The 22,892-nt window shown below is 36.8% G+C and overlaps 1 protein-coding gene across 6 annotated transcripts in view; it reads right to left on the bottom strand.

Moving 5' to 3' along the window:
* Positions 1 to 22,892, bottom strand: part of zmp:0000000521 (spindlin-1) — a 35,737-nt gene that overhangs the window by 6,987 nt on the left and 5,858 nt on the right. For 3 of the 6 annotated variants that reach the window (XM_039766800.1, XM_039766801.1, XM_039766802.1), the window contains exons 2-4: positions 9,945 to 9,986; positions 5,837 to 6,084; positions 881 to 1,114 (exon numbers count right to left, since the gene is read on the bottom strand). In XM_039766800.1, coding sequence (XP_039622734.1) covers positions 881 to 1,114; positions 5,837 to 6,084; positions 9,945 to 9,964 — 502 coding nt within the window. In that variant the 5' untranslated portion in view covers positions 9,965 to 9,986. The remainder of the gene's footprint in view (positions 1 to 880; positions 1,115 to 5,836; positions 6,085 to 9,944; positions 9,987 to 22,892) is intronic. The other 3 variants (XM_039766803.1, XM_039766806.1, XM_039766804.1) reach the window with 1 other exon arrangement.

The following is a 22,892-nucleotide window of genomic DNA, read 5'->3' as shown; positions in this document are numbered from 1 at the left end:
AAAACTGCTTATTCCATGTCTTCAAATGGAGCAGTTCACATACGTTTGCAACCCGAGATTTTTCTTTTTTTTTTTTGCTCTGTCTTTCAAGAAAGTGGCCAGTGTCGATGGCGAAATTCCGAATTCACTGGCAAAATCTTTTTTTCTTTTTGCAGCAATCGAGAGCTGCAAAAAATGTAAAGTTTTTTTTTTTCTAATATGAACTATTATCGTTTTTTCGTGTCTGCCATTTCTATAGGAGGCTGACAATGAGTTAAATTCCAATGGTTGTTTTTCAAATGTTGACAAGCAATAAGCAAAAGGTATCACTGAAAACCGCAAAAAACTGTACGAGGAAAGTTCGAAGAAAGAAAAAAAAAATTACAGTTTCTGTTTGGGGATCATTGTGCACAACTGAGCTAAGGCCACAGAACTGCTCTGTAGATGATTCATTCAGGCATTTCAAGGTCTTTTCTGCACTTCATTGTAATGAAAGTATCTGCTGAATGTACTTCGTAGTAACGAGATTTCTATAGACTCGTGTCATATAGGGAAGCTGTCAGGACCATAAAAATACTTCGTTGTAATGAAAATTTCGTTATAAAGATATTCGTTGTAACGGAATTTTACCTATATTTCATAAAGGCGAACATATCACTGTGTAGAGAGGATTAAGATTAAGCAGAATGTTGGATGCTGTCGGTGCAATGAAAAATAAAAAAAGTTACTTCTGAATCTAGCATTACTGCTTAACAAGGACATGCAACAGTAAAGTTACTTCATTCCAGCACTGTACTTGTAAGTATAGTGCTCTTGCTTTTTTTTACCTCACTGTTTCACTTTGGATCATTTCAAACACACACTACATGTGTTAATATCAGAGAGTAAAGAGAGGACTTACCAGCCTCTGGGAGAATGCGCAGATCTCCCTCCTTATAATCATCCCACAGCTGATACATGTAAAGTACAGGGTCCTTCTCATAAGTGATGTAATACCAGTTGGTCATGACAGGTGCCCGTGACAGCACCATCCCCCTCCATTCGTTCTTCTCTCCATCTTCTTTCTCAAAGAGATGCTCGACTGCTTTTCCAACCAACTCCTCTGCATTGTTAGGAACTTTAATCTTAGTGTTCACTGCAATATAATTAGTAATAAATGATCAGTTTACCACCTCCAGCTATTAATGTAAACATTCACATTTTACATATATTCCTAATTATAATACTGTTAGCAAAAATTGTATTTTATGGTAGACGTATTTAGTGTTGTTTCCTAATGCAATGGTGAAAATCCATCCAATGAATAAGACACTTCAGTTTCTGCTTCCAGAAGTACAAAACCTATTTTCAAATTGTTTTGCTTGGCAAAATGTTACTTCATGACCTAAAATAACCATCATTCAAAGCAGTAATGTGTTTAAATTTTAGGTGCTATATCTCACAGTTATTTACAAGTATTATAAATCACTGCACACTATTCGCTTTCACAGAAAAAGTTCACAGAAGTGGCTCAACAACGGTGACAAAAAAAAAAAAAAAAATCGGACCAACATTATTACCAGAAGAAGTTAAATAACAAGAGAATTTAGATTAGGTAAACTTTATTAATCCATCTATTATCCAACTCACTATATCCTAACTACAGGGTCACAGTGAATTATGTGAATTTCCCCTTGGGATTAATAAAGCATCTATCTATCTATCTATCAGTGGGTCTGCTGGAGCCAATCCCAGCCAACACAGGGCGCAAGGCAGGAAACAAACCCCAGGCAGGGCGCCAGCCCACTGCAAGGCACACACACCCACACACTAGAGACAATTTAGGATCGCCAATGCACCTAACCTGCATGTCTTTGGACTGTGGGAGGAAACCCACGCAGACACGGGGAGAAACTCCACACAGGGAGGACCCGGGAAGTGAACCCAGGTCTCCAAACTGCGAGGCTATCATCGTGACGGCCCAAACTTTATCAGTCTCATGGGGAAATTCACAATTTCTGGTATAAGATGGATGTGTCACAGGTGGGAAACTGTTCAGGGCCTGGCCCGTCTCTGTTTCATTTCCTCAGATGAAGAGGCTGGCCATTATCTCTGAATCAGAAAGCACAAGTTTTCTCAGTTGTGCTAAAGGGAACTCCCCTTGCTCATGGTATAAGCACTGGACTCAGTAATTCTCTCGCTTTTCAAACTTGCTACCCGGTGCTACAAGACACTTGATATTTTACCATCAACATCAGTTTAAATTCTTTAATAACCTTTAAGAAAATGAATTGAGAATATTGAAGTCTGACAATCACACACCACTCTGTTTTTTCACTTTCAGCATTACTAGGTGTGGAGTTTCATGTTTGAAGCACTCTGTAATCACTTTTCAGTAAGACAACAGCAACAGTATGGGAATCTTGTTAATTTCCTGCTTGGCAGAAAAGTTGTGATAAATCAGCAGAGCTGTCTAATATTTTTACTGTGACTTTTCCAGCTTGTGGACTGTTTCAGGGTTAACTTAAATGAACAAAATAAATAACTGCACTATTGGGGTCACTCTAACTCAAATTCTCTTATTTATATCTTCTTTTATTAAGCATGCCCAGCATTTCTGTTTCAAAAAAAGTCATACAAACACATTAATACTTTACATAATAAAATACTCTTGAAGCTGTCCCATACTAAATACAATTTGGAAGTGCAGTTATTACATGTTTCCAGAGAAACTGTTCATGTAATAAATTCTCTCAAAACCTTAATTTGAAGGAAAAGGGAGATCGTACAACCAAAGATAAGTTTCCATTTTAAGACATTTAGTTAAAAAAAAAGTATGTACACATGCATCAATGTAGACACACATTCATAGCATATGCAAGCTATTCCAACAATGTGTTTATCTGTGTGTGTCCGACTACGTTAATGTTACTTCACATACTTTTTGCAGAGGGCCAAGGCCTATCCTGGCAGCACTGGGTACAAGGCAGGGTTTAACACTGGATGGAACAAAAATCCCTTCCAAAAAAATAAAGAAGTTCATAAATTATTTTTTGTCTTACTTTATGTTATCCAATTTAACCTTATATATAATAGATTTGAACTGCTTTTTTGGTGCATTACAACATCTTTTCTCCTGTAAACAATGTTTAACTATCATGAGTATAACAAAGATTCTGCATATCTGATCTGTGAGCTAAAGGTGTAACAATCTGGATATGGTTTGTACTTATTATGTGTCAAAAGCTGTAACAGAATTCAAAGCACCGTTTATTCATCTATCAATATTGATTTTTTTTTAAATCTTAAAACTTTCGTTTGTGTTGCTGAAGAAAGATGGCTTTAAAAGCTGCTGTGTAAAAAAATTCAACATTCTTTTTATAACATACAGCACCTACAAAAAGTATCCACTCCCTTTAGTTTTCACTTTTTCTTGTTAAACAACATTGATTCACAGTGTTTTTAATTTTCCTTTTTTGATGCTGATTAGCAGTTAAAAAAAAAAAATCAAAGCAAAAAAATACTAATTCAAAATTAACTACAGATATGAAATACAAAATAATTGCATAAATATTAATATAAATCACCTCAATCACCACTGGTGTAGCCAGTTGGTTTTAGAAGTCACAGATTAACTTAAATGGTGATCATCTTTCTGTAGTCAAGGGGTTTCACTTTATTGTAGTATGAATTCACTTTATCTAGGAAAGGCCAGCTTGTGGCGAGTCAGTATGGTGGACTAACCTACACAATTAAGAAAAAAAAAACACCTCAACCAACTCCATGAAAAGGTGACTGAAAATATTGAAGTCACTGAATATCCATCATATAGAAATGGAAAGAGTATGACACAGCCATAAATCTGCCTAGAACAGGCCAACCACAAAACCAGTGGCCATGCAAGAAAGGGACTAGCGAGGGAGGCCACCAAGACAACAATCAGAACTCTGTTGGAGTTACAAAGGACAGTAGCTGTGTTTACACATGGCGGACAGCGACTGTTATCCTGTTGCAGCTTTATGGGAGAGTAGCAAAGAGAAAGCCATCATTAAAAATAGGCAGATGACATTAAGGTTGGAGCTTGCCAAAAGGCACATGAGACTCTAAAGTCAGCCTGAAGAATATTCTATGGTCTGATGAGACCATAATTTTGCCTTTTGGTTATCAGACAAAACTATGTTACACTGCACAATATCAAAAACATACCTTCCTGATGGTGAAGTAGTGGTGGTAGCAGCATCAATGCAGTCCACAAAAAAATCTGCAGCTTGCGAGATTTGTTTTTCAGCAAAACAACATCCCAAGAAATAAAGTCAAGGCTACAGAGGAGTGGTTTAAAACCAACAATGTGAATATCCTGGAGTGGTGGAGTCCAAGTCCACATCTCAATCCAAATGAAAATTTGAGGCTGGACTTCATAAAGGCTATAAACTCCTGATTCCCAGGACACCTGACAGAGTTTGAGCAGTTTTGCAAAGAAGAATAAGAAAAGAAAATGCAGTGCCCAGAAGTGCAGAGCTGATGGAGATAGAGAGTCAGAGAGTTGTGTACACAGACTCAAGGGTGTCATGGCTTCCAAAGGTGCATTTACTAAGTACTGACTTGAAGGGCGTGAATGCTTAAGTGATCAATTACTTTCAGTTTTATATTTGTAATTAATTAAGAGTACTTTGCAGAGAACTGTTTTTAATTTGTTGTCGATGGATGTCAAATCTAATGACCTGTGGTTCAGTGTTGTATAACAGTAAAATCGCCGAGAACTTCCAAGGGGTGAATACTTTTTATGGGCACAGTACTAACTCTGGCACCATTGATGCCTGCTTTATGCTTTTCTCTTCTGTGTCAAGAAAGAAATTCACTGATCCATTCGGCCATTCCTAAAAATGTTTTTTTTGAGCATGGAGTAGAAGGAACCGGAGATTAACCTAGAAGGAATGAAGGTCATATTAAAAGTCATGGACTAGAATAGCAGCGTGGATATTATACCCTGCAGTTTAACCGCTTTCCTCATTAAATTTACAATAATTTCACATGGTCAATGAACTGAACTGTATTGAATTACCTTGCTTCACTGCCTTGGGCATTGGAATCATTACACACTCCTGGTCAACTGGCACATAAATGTGATTAACAACAGTTCAAAGCATCACAACTAAAAAGAAAATTAACAGAGAGCACGTGGACTCATGCCATATCATAACCAACAGATTGGTTCTTGATTAGGAATTTAACCAAAACAACGGAACCAATCAGTGATGGTAAAAATGTCCCAGAGAATGGCAGGGTGACGGATGTCAGTTTTATATGAAAAGCTGCATTCAAATGTAAATTGACATGCTTTGTGTTACTCTTTTGCTCGCTGTTGTTAATGCAGAGAAACATAATGCACACTGATTGAAAAGAATCAAGTCTGACATTTTTATAACTCTAAATTTAGTTAGAGAATACAGAGAGAAAATCAGACTCCTCAGCCGTTATTACACATTAAAAGTTAAGAAACCCATACTGATATAGTAATTACTGTTCTTTAGTCCAGCTGTAGTGTCCCAGGTTCAAATCCTTAGGTGCCGCCTGTGTGCAGTTCACATGTTCTACTGTTGTTTTCATACATTTTCACGAGTAGTCTAGTTCTCCTTGCACATCTCAAATACAACTCTAAATCAGCTCTATGTACATCAAGTACAAGTGTTTGTGGTTATGCCTTGCAATGGGCTGGCGTCCTCATCCACGGCTCATTTGTGCCTTTCACCTGATGCTGCTGGAAGGGCTATCAGCTTCCCACAACCCTGAACAAGTAGGTTAAAAATTTAATTAAATTTTATAACTGTGTATTTGTAATTTGTTTTTGTATGCAAACCAATTAATTAGCAGTACTCACCCACTTTCTCTTCTAGAACCTGTAGCCGGGAGACCCTATCATCTTTGAAGAGCTCAATTCCATACACGCAGTCAAAGCCGTCATATTTGACCATGTACAGAGAGGGGTTTACAGTAAGTCGGTCCAGGACAGTCCCCTTCCACTTGGTCAGGGTACCCTTTTCTCTCCAGCTGTGTTGAATGCGTGATCCTAGGATGCTGTTGGGGTCAGGGGTCACAGGTTCACTTAGCTCTCCACTGCTTCGCTTTCTGTTGAAAGAGAAACAATAAGAACAGGAGGCATGAGAAGATCAGAAAGTGGCAGAAAAAAAAATTAAATGTTAAGTAATAGGGACATATAGGCTTGAAGACTGTTTGATGAGATTAAAAGAAATTAACAAAATAAAAAACATTCAACCACACAATAAAAGAGAAATGAAGAAAGAAATAAAAAGGACAGATGCAGCCCCAAACTGATGAAAGTCATATACTCTGTTAAAACAAATTTATCAAAAGCTGACTTTACATGCAGTCTCTTTTACATGTAAACAACATCTGCTTAACAAGGTCACTACACTGTTCCTGTTATCAGTTCCAAGCCGTCTGGTCAAGGTGCAGCTTAATCTGGCAACTGAAGAATTTCTAAACACTCACTGCATTAAAAGAAAAGGCTTGAGCCATGTGGCAGGCCATGACACACACTGTGATGCTGGCAATTTAAGAATAGGTCTATGGAGGATACCATAACCACCACCATAATCACAATATACTAAAGCTTCAGCAATCATGTTGCATTTATATCACTATCACATACTTCAGGCTTACATTGCTTATGAAAGGGACCCTGAGGAGGGGGAAACAGCCAGGGAAAGGTATGTTTGGCATTTGGAAAAACTGCAGCAAAAAACTGGACTACATGAGCTGAGGGGAAAAATAAAATACTTGTGCAGTAACGGCTAAATGAATATTTACATCAAACAGTTAAAGTTTGAGACTAACATTCAAGAACTGCTGAGAGAAAAAAAAAATGAACACAAACTAAAAGTAAAAACATAACTGAGCCCATAGTGGGGTTCAAGACAGGGCAGTGCAGATCCTCAATATTTATTTATGCAGGGTGGCCATCCTGAATCATTTATGACTAGAACAATCTAAACAAATTTAATTTGAGATGGTTAAATATTTGAAATGTATACTTTTTTATTTTTATAATTATTGCTTTATAATATGGGTCTACTGTGTCATTCTACCACAAAGTGTATTGTCAGTACATTACACATTTCTGCACCAGACTGATTCACCATAAGGCAGGGATTTCCAAGTTCAGTCCAGTCCAACTTCCCAATGACTGCAAGTTTTCATGCCAAACAATTTCTTCTTTTATTTGGACTCCTCCATTACTTAGGCGTGCTTTTATTTTCCCGCTTCGATGTTTTCTTGCGTCAATCCAGAAATTAAAAACTTGCTACTCTAAATTATAATTGGTGGAAGCAAGCATCTATGTGCGTTAAACAAGAATGAAGCCTTTCTGTTTATCTTGCTATTTATTTTTTGTAATATTCAAGTTATTTAACAATTATTTGCTAATAAGTACAGAGGTGGATAAACTGAAGTGTTGCATTGTCCATTCCTGTCATTGTTAACAGTAAATATTCTGACATGAGTAACAGAGAAAATTCACTATATAAAGTGTATTTTAAAAAATAAGCATTTAAAGTTTTGTCAAAAAAATAATTTTTTTTGGATAGTAAATGTAAATCTCACAGTATTGTACTTTCTGAATGCAAAATAAGAAAAAGATAAAAAGACTGGCTAATTAAACAGTGAGAGAAAAAAAAAAAAAAATCACTGAATTTGAAAACCCCAGCTATAAAATATATGGTGACAATAAACTGAACTGAATTAACCATGCACTATGTTTGCTATATATTTAATATTTGATTACTTCATGTCAACAACTTCATAGGTATAGATTCACTAAGACTTAGACATCAAAATACAAAGATCATTAAAACCACACACATTTGCCTTATATGTGAAACTGCAAAATGAAGTTTCCTAGTGTATTGCATTAAAATCAGTGAAATGCTAAGTAACACTTTATGACAATACATCGACCAAACTGTTTCATCCATAGAACAATTTCACAAAATTTAACTTCTGTGAAGCTACAGGTCTCCCCTTACCTGCAATATTCACACTGGAGAGTGGCTAAAGACGTGGAATGTATGTGCATGAATACGTTAAGGATTTAAGAACAGGGACTATGGTGTTAGAATATTAACTTGAGTTATGTGATTTTGCAAGTTAAAAATCACAATTCTGTTGTATAGAACTTGCTCCCAAAATACTGACAGTCATTATGATTTATAAATTTTAATATTGCGCTAAAGTTCTACCACTGGAAAAATTTAGCTGGAAAATAGGAGCTCTGCACCACAGTCACTAATGACCCCTGGAGATGGACAGCAAATCAGTGCACAGCAGAAATGTGTTAATATTGTGTGAAACGCGGAGCATATCTAACATCTTCAGAATGCACTCAAGAACACGTTATCTTTCTGAATTTAAGCACTTCTGGGCCTGGCCTGTAATTGGGTCGTTGCTGTGAGAGGTGAAGGTGAGGCCATTAGGGAAGCATAACCCTGTGGTTTGTTTGTGGATCCCAATGTCTCAGTGCAATGATTGGGACAGCGTGATTTAAAAATTGGTGCCATCCTTCAAATGGGATGTAAAATTGAGGCTCTGACACTTTGTGGTCACAAAAGATCCCTTTTCTTTTGAAAACAGTAGAGGACTGATGTCCTGGTTAAATTGTCCAAACACAGGCTGGTCATTCTGTTCCCATAATCATCCCCTGTCTCTAACTGGTGAATTATCTCCCCCCCTACTAGCTAATGTGTGGCAAGAGTACTGGCGCATAAATGACTGCTGTCACATCACCCAGGTGGGTACTGCACATTGGAGGTGGGTGAAGTGGTTCCCCTTTGTCTATGTATAGTGCTTTGAAAAGGTTAGAAAACCGCTATATAAATGCAATTGATTATTACTCTCTTACTGTGGTGCATCAGAGACAGTGTAGTTGTGTGACATTAGTGCAGGTTGGACAAACCTCATGGAGTCATGTAACAACGTTATAATATCGTGCAAAGGTAGGAAGGAAGTTCTGCTAACATGATTTGTTGTTTATTTCAATGACTGCCTTTAGGACCAAAAAGGTCCATGCTGTTTAAAATACTATTAACAAAAAGCTTTTCAGTAAAACGACTTGAATTTCAAAGCAGGCAATGGTTATATGCTCTTAAAGAAGAGTTTGAAACATTAAATCAGACACCTATGTTAAAGCCTGGCAACAGTTTACAACCTTTCAGGATAAAAGAGGGGACGACAGGTTTGTGAACCGAAAGGACCTCACAAACAATCTACAACAGGCCAGCCCTGAATGCTACCGGACAGAGGATCTCATTGAAAACCCTGCCAAAGTGTTGTACACCAGTCAGGACTGGTAGAAATCTGTGCAGGTTCAGTATTCCTTGGTAACAGATCTCCATGGGACCACCATGACTACAGTAAAGAGGCACAGAGGAGGCCTTCACACCAAAAAGGCATATTTTGTTTTATTGTGAACTATTCTTTTTTTCGTTACTGAATGGTTTGTTGACATTGCTCTGTTTTTGCTTTATTGCTTTAACGAGTGCAGATTATAACCCCACCTTGTTTAATTCTGGTACTTACCTAGACTAAATTAGATATGCTTTTTAACTCCTCTTCATACCCATCTTTATTACACTTCACAATGTTTTAAATGCATCTGCATTTTTTTCACTTAATTGTACTAATTGCTACCTATATTGAGTCCTGCATCATAATTGTGGTTGTTCTTTATAGTGCAATCTATTAATAACCCCATATAAAATAAAGACTGACATGTTTATTAATTTATTTGGGTGTCTATGGATTCATCAATTAATGAGAACCCGTGTGAAGAACTGTACTTTTCACGTACGATAAAGTGAAAGTCAGGCATGAAACTTGTGCGAATGACCCCATGAGCTTTAAAATATCATTGCACTTCTATTCATACAAAGAGAAACACAGAATATTGATTTTTTTTGGCAATAAGGTCATACCTGCCCTTTTTCTTGGACATGTTTCCATATATTCACGCAGCACTGTGAACAGAAATAGATGAAATTATATTAGGACAGATATGTTTGCATTAACATCAGTTGAAGCACAAGTGCCTGCATTGTGTACAGTCATTGCTAACACCAACATGTATTTGGAGCTTCTGAAAGGAGGTTCTGTTGCCAAAGTAAATATTTCAGGACAAAGCTAAATGGCTTAGCCTCCCACATCTGCTCTTTTTAACAAGCAGATTACGTTCACTTATGACAAGACTATTTACCAAGTTATGTGGTTGAATACATGTATTTGAGTTTGCCCTGTTAGGAATACAATCTGCTTGTTGAATAAATGCAAGCAAATCCCATTGTGACCTCTAAGAATATGTTGTCTAAACCTGTGTCCATACTCCTGCCCAGCCATCTCTCTCACATAATACCGAGTGTTTCAAGTTTACAGATTTGTGCATGTCAGGACTTCTGCCTAAGAGCACTTGGTTGTCATGTGTCCATGACAAATATCCAAATCCTACATTTCATTAAGTCCTAAAATAAAATTGCACAATATACAGTTTATACTGTAACATTCTCAAACCCAGTTAATACAAGTCACGGTCCAGGCCTATCCTGGCAGCATTGGAATTAAGCCAGGACCAAACCCGAGTATTCACATACCCATATACTCAAATGAAGCAAACAATTCATTAAAACATAAAAATCATGCTTGGAAGTTTGCAAAGCCTTCTAGGTGGTGATTGTTTAAGAGACCAGAGTCATATAATATATCTGTATCTAAATGAATATACAGAATTAATACTCTAAATAACTGATTTTCCACACAAGAAAATAGATGTGAAATTATAGATTATATTAGATATTTAACAAATCACTGAAAATATATGCACCTCCTTTAGCGGCAGTAATTTCACACAGCTACTTCCTATAGCAAATAGCAAGTTTCTAACAGTATGATGGAGGAATTTTTCTTTCTTACAAACCTCTGCCAACTCTGTGTGGTTTCAAATAGTGATGCTTGTCTGAGTTTGGACAGTAAGTGAGCTTGAGTTTAGTGCAGAAGCTCACATTTTAAATTGGAAAATAAAGAAAAAAATTACATTGCTGCTTAGTAAACAATAGGCTTGGTAGTTTAAAAGTGAAATGTGCTTTTTACTTGTAAACTTGTTAAGCACGCTAGCCTTGTATCAAAATAAGCACATGCTCAGGACATCGGTGGGGGGTTTGGTGGGCACCACAGAAATTTTCCATTGCCAAAATTACCGTGGACTGCAAATGGTGCAGCTGAATCAGGTTCCACAAAAACGTGGCTCCTGCATTAAATGAAAAAAAAAAATAACATTCATTTTGTGTGTGTGTATATATATATATATATTTATTATATATACACACACACATATATATATTATATATACACACAAATACAATAATAAAAGTAGTAATAAAACAGTAATAATAGAGGTTAATGATATACTGTATATATTAATCTTAGGAACACAACAAGTAACTGTCCACCAAGGCTCACGTGATCGTTCTTGTCTTGGTCATGTTGGCTGTGCCATTCAGTTGTCCACTGAGAGTGAGTGCAGCTCATATATATGGGGTCACCAAAATCTTTAAGTGCTCGGGGGCTCTAAAGGTCTTAATCTGACCCTGATCTTCTTGATGAACATCTTAAGTACATTTGATACATTTATGTCTTTTTGTATGGGTTTGTACTGCGCTTAATATTTGTACAGGTGTTGGTAAAATAACAAGCACTTATTAAAAAGGTAATCCATATGTATAATTACATCTTAAGAGATAGGAATGTCTAGCTGGTACACGCCTCCTTAAATTCACCTGCCTATAATTATGCTGCAATATTATAACAACCTCATATACATAGAGTGCCACATATATTTGGATGGACATTTGTTAGATTTATGGCTTTTTGCAAGGGTTTGTACTGTGTTTAATATTTGTTTATGTGTATCATACAGTATACAGTATGTGTTGGTAAAAAAACAAGTACTTAATAATTAAATAAGGTAATCCACATTTATAATTACATCTCCAGAATTAGAAACATCTAGCTAGTACACCCATCCTTAAAATCACCTACCATAAATTATGTTGCAATATTACAACAACCTCATATACTTAGGGTGCCACATATATTTGGACATCATGCATCAATCCGTTTATTTTCTGTGCTAGACTTGAGGAAGACAATTGTTATCCCAAATAATATTATTATTTTTTATCCCAAAGAGAAATGTCTAGTATTTGAAGCAGAAATGTACAAACAGAAAAACTCTGTTAATACAAACAAGAAATATGGCAATAGACAGAAAATTTCATTTTTATAGTCAAAAACACACACTATTTCTTACATAAAAGACTAATGAATTTTAACTGTACACTGTGATTTCACTAGAGCTCCTCTAGCCACTGGTATTTGAAATGCATATAGCATGGCAACAAATGGGGTATATTGCTTTTGAATCTTAGAAATCTAAACCTGCAGCTTTATGGCAACAAATGAAATTCTGGAAACAGAGGACAGCTTTAGTTCAACAGAATCAAGTTGGTCTCCTTTTTAACATATTTGCGATAAAGGTCAGTGAAATACAACGTCTGCCAACCAACCATTTTTGTATTTATTTTGATAAAGTTTTTGAGACCTTTTTGGTCTTAATAATAAAATTAATTTCCTGCTTGTTATCTAAATAGGCAGCTCCTCACGTGGCAACCAAAGTATCAAGGAGTGAAGCAACCCTGCATAAGAAAATGTTGTTCCAAAACGAAAATCAGGTCAGTAAAGAACAGCACATTAACTTAATGCTGTGTTCTTAGATGCCGAGAGAAAACTGGAATTCCAGGAAGAAACCTGCAGGGTGAACATGCAAATGTTATACAAAAGACAATGCACCCATGTGAATGGCTCAGATTACACATGCAAAAAGATGCATCAGTGATGAATCATGACATGAGCATTTTGTTTCATACAGAAAGATAGATATTTAGCCATTTGGAAAGGGAGATATTTTCAATCAAAGACGGGCATGGCAAGGTATACAAGGGTAAGCCTACTGTAAAACTATCCATGTGTCAAAAAACATGGAAATTACTACATCAATATTTGTACTTTAAGCTTTAGCTTTGAACCATTCAAATAGTGATATGTGACTCTGAACATATGCAAGAGTCAGCCAGAGCCTGAGGTAGGCCTGAAAGGTTCATATTCAGATATCTTATATTATTATTCTTTCAAATCTGCTTAATCCAATTCATGTAGTAGGGACATTATTTTCTGGGAGGAACCTAACCAGACAAGATGGTGGCTAACTACTGAATATATTCAAAGATGCAGTATATTACACTGGGATTACTCACAATTTAATTTAAAAGTCTCAAATCATCTCAATCACCTTTGTGCTGCTCCAAGTTACCATTATGCAAAGTAAGATTTTTAGAGTCTCCATCTTGCTTGTTTCTATTTAGATATCATGTTCCTGAATGGCTTATTTATAGTTTTAGATGCTACCCTACTCAGTAAAGTGTATAAAGTGTAAATGAGAAGACATTTTTACTTTTCAAATGATTACTGCTTTTCCCAACTTATTCAGTAAATATGGAGGAGCTGGCCAATATAACATTTTTGCGTTCTCGGTCATATAGTAGTTTGGGAAAGCAGGTACTAAACTACAAAGATGCAACACAAAAAGGTAGTTAAAACAGAATTGGATAAGGGTGAAAGGCATCACAGGCTTTTGAATATTTGGGTATTTAATTCACTTGAAAACTAAATTAATACTAAATTTACCTTGTATATCTACATGGACTACATACAGACATAGGATTTGAACCTTGGACAGAGGATCCATGAGGAACCACTGCTAGCCACCGTATCACCCATATGAATACGACACTGTTTAACAAGTATTAATTGTAAACAAGTATTGTACTAAGAAGACAGCGTGTTAATAGTTATAAAAATGTTAATGCATGTAGACACCAAAGCATTTACTTCACATTTTAACAAATACACATAATCTGAAGCATTTAAGTCAGAATATTGTTTCAGATAACAACTCTACCCTAGCTTAAGGGAATGGGTGAGAATTGAAAGCTATTTTGCAACTGTCAGGCTCACAGCTAGATCTCAAGTGTGTCATCTGTGCAACAGAATTCACTTTTCACATGTCTGTGGGGAAAAGAAAAAAAAAAAACCTAGGGTTTGCAAACACTATGTTGCCACTACATTTTGCCTTCTCTCAAAGGAAATTTAAACTGATGAATTATCAATGCCAGTATCAGCAACATGCAGGTAAAGCCAGTTAATTCCGCTTGCAGTTCACCTGTTGCAGTGTCTTTTGAAAAGTGTTTCTTTAGTGCTCATCACCAAGCGTTAGTCTTTCCAAAGAAGCTAGCTACTGTATGTGCCTGTCATATTTTCTTTATGCTGCAAAATGTCTAGACATATTGGCATGCATGGTGTGCTCTTAGTCTAATGCTGCCTGCAAATTGATTTTCCTTTTCTAGGTATGAAGATCCTTTTCACAAAATTCTAAAGCATTATCCCTCTCACTGTCCCAATATATTTTCTACAGAAAAAATAACGTTTGAACATGTAGACACCAAAAATAAACTGACAACAAAATTATATTTGATTCCTTTAAAACACATATTAACAAAGGCTTTTTTTTTTAAAAACAGATCTCATAAGAGCAAGCACAAGTGTATGCAGGAATGTGCATAGGACTGAGTAGCAGCCTACGTTTTGCCTTGTGAATGATGATACCAGAATACACTTGAGTCTTCTGTAATTAAATTAAGGATGTTGGAAAATGGATGAATGAAAATATAGTCTGCCCTACAGGTAATTCACAATAACAATCTGCACAGACGGAGGTCCATTTTTATTTACAGCAGAGTTTAAATATTAAATATAGTGTGCTGCTTCAAATATAAAACCAAAGCAAACACACTGTCAGGCTGCGTAACAGACATCTATTTTCACAAAAAAACACTATTGTATAATCGTACAATTTTACCATAAATGCTTTAAAAGTTAAAAAACACATTCATCAACAGGGCAGCATGATGGCGCAGTGGTAGCCAGTATAGATTCAATTCCCGGGTCCTCCCTGCGTGGAGTTTGCATGTTCTCCCTGTGTCTTTCCTCCCACAATCCAAAGACATGCAGGTTAGGTGGATTGGCGATTCTAAATTGGCCCTAGGGTGTGCTTGGTGTGTGGGTGTGTTTGTGTGTGTCCTGCAGTGGGTTGGCACCCTGCCCGGGATTGGTTCCTGCCTTGTGCCCTGTGTTGGCTGGAATTGGCTCCAGCAGACCCCTGTGACCCTGTATTCGGATTCAGCGGGTTAGAAAATGGATGGATGGATGGATGTTGGAAAATGGATGAATGAAAATATAGTCTGCCCTACAGGTAATTCACAATAACAATGTGCACAGACTGAGGTCCATTTTTATTGATAGCAGAGTTTAAATATTAAATATGGTGTGCTGCTTCAAATATAAAACCAAAGCAAACACACACTCAGGCTGCGTAACAGACATCTATTTTCACAAAAAAAACACTATTGTATAATCGCATACAATTTTACCATAAATGCTTTAAAAGTTAAAAAACACATTCATCAACAGGGCAGCACGGTGGCGCAGTGGTAGCCAGTATAGATTCAATTCCCGGGTCCTCCCTGCGTGGAGTTTGCATGTTCTTCCCGTGTCTGCGTGGATTTCCACACACAGTCCAAAAGACATGCTGGTTAGGTGCATTGGCGATCCTAAATTGTCCCTAGTGTGTGTGTCCTGCGGTGGGCTGGCACCCTGCCCGGGGGGTTGTTTCTGCCTTGCGCCCTGTGCTGGCTGGGATTGGCTCCAGCAGACCCCCGTCACCCTGTGTTAGGATATAGCGGGTTGGATAATGACTGACTGACATTCATCAACTGACGTTATACTATGTATCAGGGATTCCCACATTCAGTCATTAAGGATTGCAGTACCTGCCAATTCCAGTTCAGTTTGGTAATTAGAAGATAACTAATGCTGCTGAAGCACTTACTGTTCAGGCAAATTTTGGGGCAAAATTTTCAATCCTTATTTGCTTATTTTATTCTTAAACAGCAGCATTCCCTTTTTAATTGCTTGTTTGCTTTCATTTATAGGATGATGGATTTAGATTTACAGGGTCATTACTGTTACATACACAGAATACAATTATATTCTTACTTTCATGTGCTAATGGTTTTTAATCATTAAAAAAGTGAACCTCTAAAAAAAAAAAAGTCTAGATTTTGGTTTTATCCTTTCTACTGAACACATACTCTGTCCACTATATCTTTGATGTTTGATCAAGAAAGTGTGATTAGCTCTTCTGTATTGTTGATAACTGCTACAATGCTGCACATATGTTTTCAGAAAAAATGTCCTCAAGTTTTACACGCACGCTATTGGTTCAAATTTATGATGTCAGAAGTCTGAGCCAAAGCAGGTGATTTTAGAAACAAACTTTTAATGATGGCACAAGAGCGTCTCCAAGTTACCTATGGCCAATATTGACTCCTGACTCCAGAAGCCAGAAGTGAAAGAACTCTGAACGCAGCTTTCAGAGACAAGACATTGAATTGTAAAAAGGCAAAGTTGTCTTGGAGACAGGATGACCACATTATACTTAGATTAGCATTATAAGATCAACAAGAAGACAAGTGTGGGGGGGAAAGTCAAAACAAGAATGCTCAGAGTTACAGCTCACGCATCAAGGAATGCAAGAAATGGGCCGCTTGGAAAGGACAAACATTCCAGTAGTACCAAGTTGTATGGAGTTCACAAATTATTTTGCTTTTCTTTATGGCACTATCAATTTGAAGAATGCTTAATGAAGTGTAAGATTTTGGGTAGTCCATTTAATTGCCTGAGGTTGCAAATGTCATAGAAAGAGAAAAGTGAACTACAGTACCCGACAGTTAGTTTGTTTACATGTGCTTTAATAAATCAGTCATTTCACAGAAGCCTGGTTTCTAAAATGCATTGTAAATCCTTATTCCTGTATGAGAAATTAGGTCAATACATATAGATTTATCCATGAGCAACCCAGTTATTTGGCCACATAATCCCTTAACAAGGTTAAGGTTAAGGATTTTGTAGTCAGCGCATGTCCACTGCACTCTGTCAGCCTGAACATGTCTTTGCTTTGCAAATGATTTCAGCACCCAAAGACAGAAGCATCCACATCATAAATTTCCAAAGGCAAATGCTCTGGTGATCGTATTATTCCTTCTCCTGATTAAAATAATCTGCCTCAGTATTTCAGAAATTGCTAAATTTATGTTCATGAGCTGAATGTATAGTGCTAAGCTCAGCAACACAATCTCAGGGGTACGGTTCAGTGTAACCTGTTAAAAGTAATATGCGTTAATTACATAGTCTGGTTACTTTTTAAAGTAACGAGTAACCTTTGTAGGGCTTATTCAAACATCCAAGCAGAAAAGCGTGCGGTGTTCAATCCAGTAAGATTGTGGTCTCAAACTCCAGTCCTAAAGGGCCGCAGTGGCTACAGGTTTTCATTCTAACCCTTTTCTTAATTGGTAACCAGTTTTTGCAGCTAATTAACTCCTTTTCCATTCACTTTAATAGAACTGTTTTTTTAAGATTTGTTCCCCTGAATTGCTTCATTTCTTTCCTTAAATGGCACCCAAACAGAAATTAAATGTGAAGTGAGTGACGCAGCAGAAGATCAATTAATCCAGAGCCTCAAACTCCAATCAGTTTCACTCCAACCAGTTGCTTAATTAGGCGCCAAGTCTTGTTGTTAATTAAACCCGTTCTTTAATTCCACGGCTTGTTGCTGCTCTCATTGTGCAACAGCAGACATTTCCAAAATTGCTGAATTTCCTTTTTCTAAGTGCACTGTTAAAATGTTTTGGAGACCTGAGTAGATCTGCATTCCTGAGACCTTCACCTTTCCTTATTTTCCTATATTGTATGATGGACACAGATAGATGGTCCTGTTTTGGCTCATTTTGAATCTTATTATTGTTTGGCTGCTAACTAGCAAAAAAGAAACAAGGGGGTCTGAGTCTTCAAGAGCAAGTCAACTAAAATGAATTCAAAAGAAGTTAATTAGCAGCAAAAATAGGTCACTAATTAAGAAAAGGGTTAGAATGAAAACCTGCATATACTGCGGCCCTCCAGGACTGGGGTTTGTGACCACTGCAGTAAGAGAAACTTAATAATTAATAAATAAATAAAGTGTTGGTTTTGTTTGTTTGTTTTGCTATACATATGTTTAAAGAGAATGACAGGATGATGCAGCAGACAGTGTTCATACCACAAACCACCAGTGGATCAGGTCAAGGATGTAAAAAAGGGATGAATGTTATTTACTTCAGAGCACATGCAGGATTACACGCATTTTTAAAACACAAGAAAATTATCAAAGGTCTCATGCTTGCCTTCAAATTCGCGCAGTTTAATTACATCTGAGTGTTTCATGAAAGAAGATCTCCAGAAGCAAACTTGTCAATGGAAAGTTGAGGTTTTTTTTTTAGAAAACAGGTTTCTGCCTTAATCGAGTTACTCACTTTACCTGTATTTTGTGTATGCATGTAAACACACTAACTGCGGTAAGTATATGGGGTTGGAGTTATTTGGTTATGGTCTACATAAAAAGTTTATAAAGAGGAACTTTGCCAGCCTAGGGACCTTCCACAACGAAACAATCATAACATTTCTGTTTTTAATAAAAGAAAATCTAGAAAGAAATGAAGAGGAAAAAGTGAAGGACTGATTCTTACTAACCTACCCTGGGCTACAAGTAATATGTGTATGGTATCCTTGGAAAGGAAATATTCTAGAATATCAAAATGACCTAAAATGTAAGAATGAAAGCATTCACAAGCCATAAAATTAAACAAGTTCTGTTATTGGCAAGGATTGTCTTGTAATTAAGCAATTGGACTCAAACACCTGCAGCCACTGAGGCTCTCTAGGACTGAACGTGGGAACCCCGACTACCTGAAATAAGCTATATTGACAGCACAAGGAGTATCAGAAAGCTGGATCTATTTGAAATGCCTATTCATTTTTTTTAACCTGCTCAATACAATTTAAAACCCACAAGAATTCTAATGAATGCAAAGATATCAATGTTACAAAATGTAAAACTATCTTACAAATTGAAATCATACAGATTATGAATTGTTGGAAGTGGCACAAACACACTTTTCTAGAAAAGCCTGTCATGCAATGTAATCTAACAAAGAATACATGGGTAAAGGGCTGCTACAATTAAAGATTAACCCTCATTTTAAGAAATGTTCAAGGCAACAAGTATCAGCACGTGGATGGTAACCGTCTGAATAATATTAAAGTGAAATTTTTCCAACTGTAAGCACACTTCAAACCCACTGCGTGTGCATTTTGTTTTAGTTATTTTAATTCACAGCCTCACTTTTCTTTTGAGTGTCAATCTACAAATAAAATCACTTAACCTTTCCTGCCTACAAACTCCCATGTAACTATGGCCTTGTAATGACGAAGCAAAGCAGAGGCTACATTATTTGGGGCCCACTTCCTTGTCGAAGGTAAAAAAGATAATGAAGACTCTGCAAAGTAATCCCTCTAGACTACAAAAAGTCAAACTCGGCCTTGCTGGTTTTTCTCTCCAGGTTTGAACTCTACACTAATCCTCTAATGTAGAAGTTTCAAAGCCACATTGAGCCTTTTAGAATTGACTTTCAAAGCCAGAGATGTAACACTGCTCACTAAATGGAGCTCAAATGGAACCCAAAATACACGCTTGGACACTGAGTATATATACACAAGCTTTATAGGCTTGCTTGGCCCCCTGATACTTTCCCACACCTTTAAGACATAAAGCGAATTAAAAGACAGCACAATGCCTGTAACATGCTTTGCTGTAAATTTGGAACTCACGGTCTCTCTGCTCCTTAAATATAAAAACAAAATGAGTGGGTGGTTTGCCTGCCCTAAACATTAGCCATGTCGTCACAAGACTCTCTCTACATGGCATATACAGGCTGCATGGACAAGGGGAGGAATAACAATACACTCAGATATGTACAAAAACAGTACCAGTCTAGCAAGGAAATGGAAACAAAAGCAGACTCTGGTTACCGCGGGATCTGAAAACAAAGTAACACAAGATTTTGAAACCACGCGAGAGTGCACTAGAAAGCCCTGGCTTCAAAAATAAATAGTAGTGGCAATATACATAATACAAAGCCTATAATCTTGCCACAGATACTCAAGGGGCCAAAAACATGTTCACCAACACAGTTTATTTTATACAATGCCTTTCTACCTGTGAAGGATTATTCTTTTTTCCTAGATACATAAAAAATGTATGTAGCCAGTACATTAAAGCTAACCGTGTTATTGATAAGGAGTGGACAAATCTAAACTCTAGTGAGGAAATCATCAAATTGGAATGGAATATCACAGATTATAAAGTTGAAAACAAAGAGGTGTATCTTTAGTTCACAGAGGAAGAAATGAGACAGAATTAAATAATAACCCTAATAATTACATTAATATATACAAGTTAGCTAGGCTCTGCAGCGATGAACAGGTCATCTTTGTGGGACATCAGCAGTTGCTCAGGTCTACACATATGGAAGGACTGATGGATAGACTTACGTCTGGCTGGCTGTTCAAGAGAAGAATGAGACAGCTTTCTACATGCTGTGTGGGGTACTGAAAGCAGACAAGCCAGCTGAGGGTTATAAGCAAGGAGTCAGAGGTCACATGATATAATCAGTTACAAACCCTCATTGGAAGGCTATAGAGAATAAAATGTTATAGTAATTGACATGACAGACACGTGAAACGCAAATCAGTCAGATAAGGAGATGTATTTTGCAGAGAGCAGAATTACATTAACAATGAATAAGCTGTGCCAGTCTGACTTCAGGACTGTGCTCGGAGAGTCTATGAAGGATTTAGGCTGTCCATTGAACTGGATACCTTATAAAAATTCATTTTGGGTTCTAATACATATGCACACTGTGACAGAATGATTTTAAAAAATTTGTCATTTTTTGATATGTGTCAGGTGAAAAAAAAGAAACCGGTGAAGAGCAATCTTCAGATCTGTGAATGAAGTGCCCCTCAATTTGGAACTGATGACATGGAAAAAAATAAAAGTGTCAATATATGTATCAATAATATATATATGTGTGTCAATATATATCAATAATTATGAGGGCCTCCATGATGTGACAGAGGCAATGTGTTGTATGATAACTGGCACTAACAGGTAAGAATTTCACTGTGCTCTGTACACATGGCCATAATGAGCCTATAAACCTATAATGGTAGAAGACCTCTTCATGCTGGATTTTGGATTTCGACAAAGATTAACTGTATAATCTACCTTTCTGAGTTAGATACACATGCTACATGAAATAACTGATATTCCAAAATAGCCCACATCCTTTGCCTTGACAGGTATAACTAGGCTCTGATACACCCAAATATATTCAGAAATCTCAAAATCAGCTGAGTAATTGTATGCAATAAAGACATCTTTTTTAAGTTAGTAAAAAAAAAAAAAAAAGGCCCAATGGGTTTAACTCTTTATAAAAACATTAAAGCATGAATTTACTACAAAGCAAAAAACAAAAACAAAAGAGGGTATAACCTGGTGGCCTCCTGCAGGAAGGAAATGCAGAGCGGAAGAGCAGGCAGACATGATACTCTAGCACAGAAAAACACCACTTTCTATTATTAAACTGCAGGTGTCATGACCTACTCACTCCACCTCTCCCTTAAACTGCCCTGCTCTTTCAGACTTGGACAACATGATAAACGCATTTTGCATCTTTATGCAAATCTTTTTTTTGTTGTTCGCACTGTCCCACATTTTCATGATATATGATTGGTTCCTTTAAAAATAGTCTTATGATTTATTTTTTATATTGGCAGTGTTAACAATAAAATAAAGGTAAAATGAGAAAATAAAACTGGTGAAATACTTAAATGCTTCACAAAAACGGGAAACAATGCACAATAATGGGTAAGTATACTTCATTTTTAATTTATTTTTTTGAGCCACATTTTCCATTATGGGAAGCTGAACACCATACAGACACAAAAAATAGTGAAATGTGAAAAATCAGCAAGGGGGTGACATGGTTTCCAATTAAATCAGAACGGACTGATATTACGTCTTAATTATTCTTAAGATCCTCAGTTTACCTTCTTGGTACAGGCACTGGACCGACGACGGTAATGCAACAATAAAGTAAGAAGCTTACTGAACGTTACATTAAGCTTAATTCCAAATTTCACACAGGAACTCAAATAGAAATAAGAGAAACTGGTGATACCAATCTAAAAGACATGCAAGTACACACTGTACCCTGTACACGTAAACAGCTCAATTGATAATACTGCAAATATAAATGGCCTAAAATGTTAACCAACATGTGATGCACTTCAGAGTATCAGCAGCAAAAGAAAACAAAAATCACTGATTAGTATGCATGCTGAAAGGTTACTAATGTGCTTTTTTTTACAATACAGAACTAAACTGAAGTTAAAAACAACCACAGGTAGAAACCAAACTGAATCACTGAACAATTAGAGATTACATTCAATATAAAAAGAAACTAACCCAGGATGGCACAGTAGCACAGTGCTAGTGCTGCTACCTCACAGTGAGGAGATGGCTACAGTAAATTGGCCCTAGTGTGTAGTTGGCATTGATATGTGTGCGTTGTTCTGCGATGGCCTGGCGTCCTGTCCAGGCCTTGTTCTTGCCCTGTGCAATATGCTAGCTGGGAATGGGACTCCCACAATGATGTTTAACACTAAGCAGGTTAGAAAATGACTGACTGACAAACTAACACAATAAAAGAAATAAGGATTTTTTTTAGGAAACGCATCAGGATTCCAAGACCAATTTAAATAGA

Source organism: Polypterus senegalus, chromosome 10 (genome assembly GCF_016835505.1).
Source record: "Polypterus senegalus isolate Bchr_013 chromosome 10, ASM1683550v1, whole genome shotgun sequence".
Lineage (NCBI taxonomy): Eukaryota > Metazoa > Chordata > Cladistia > Polypteriformes > Polypteridae > Polypterus > Polypterus senegalus.
The sequence above is the reverse complement of the archived record's forward strand: the minus strand, read 5'-3'. Positions and strand labels throughout refer to the sequence as shown.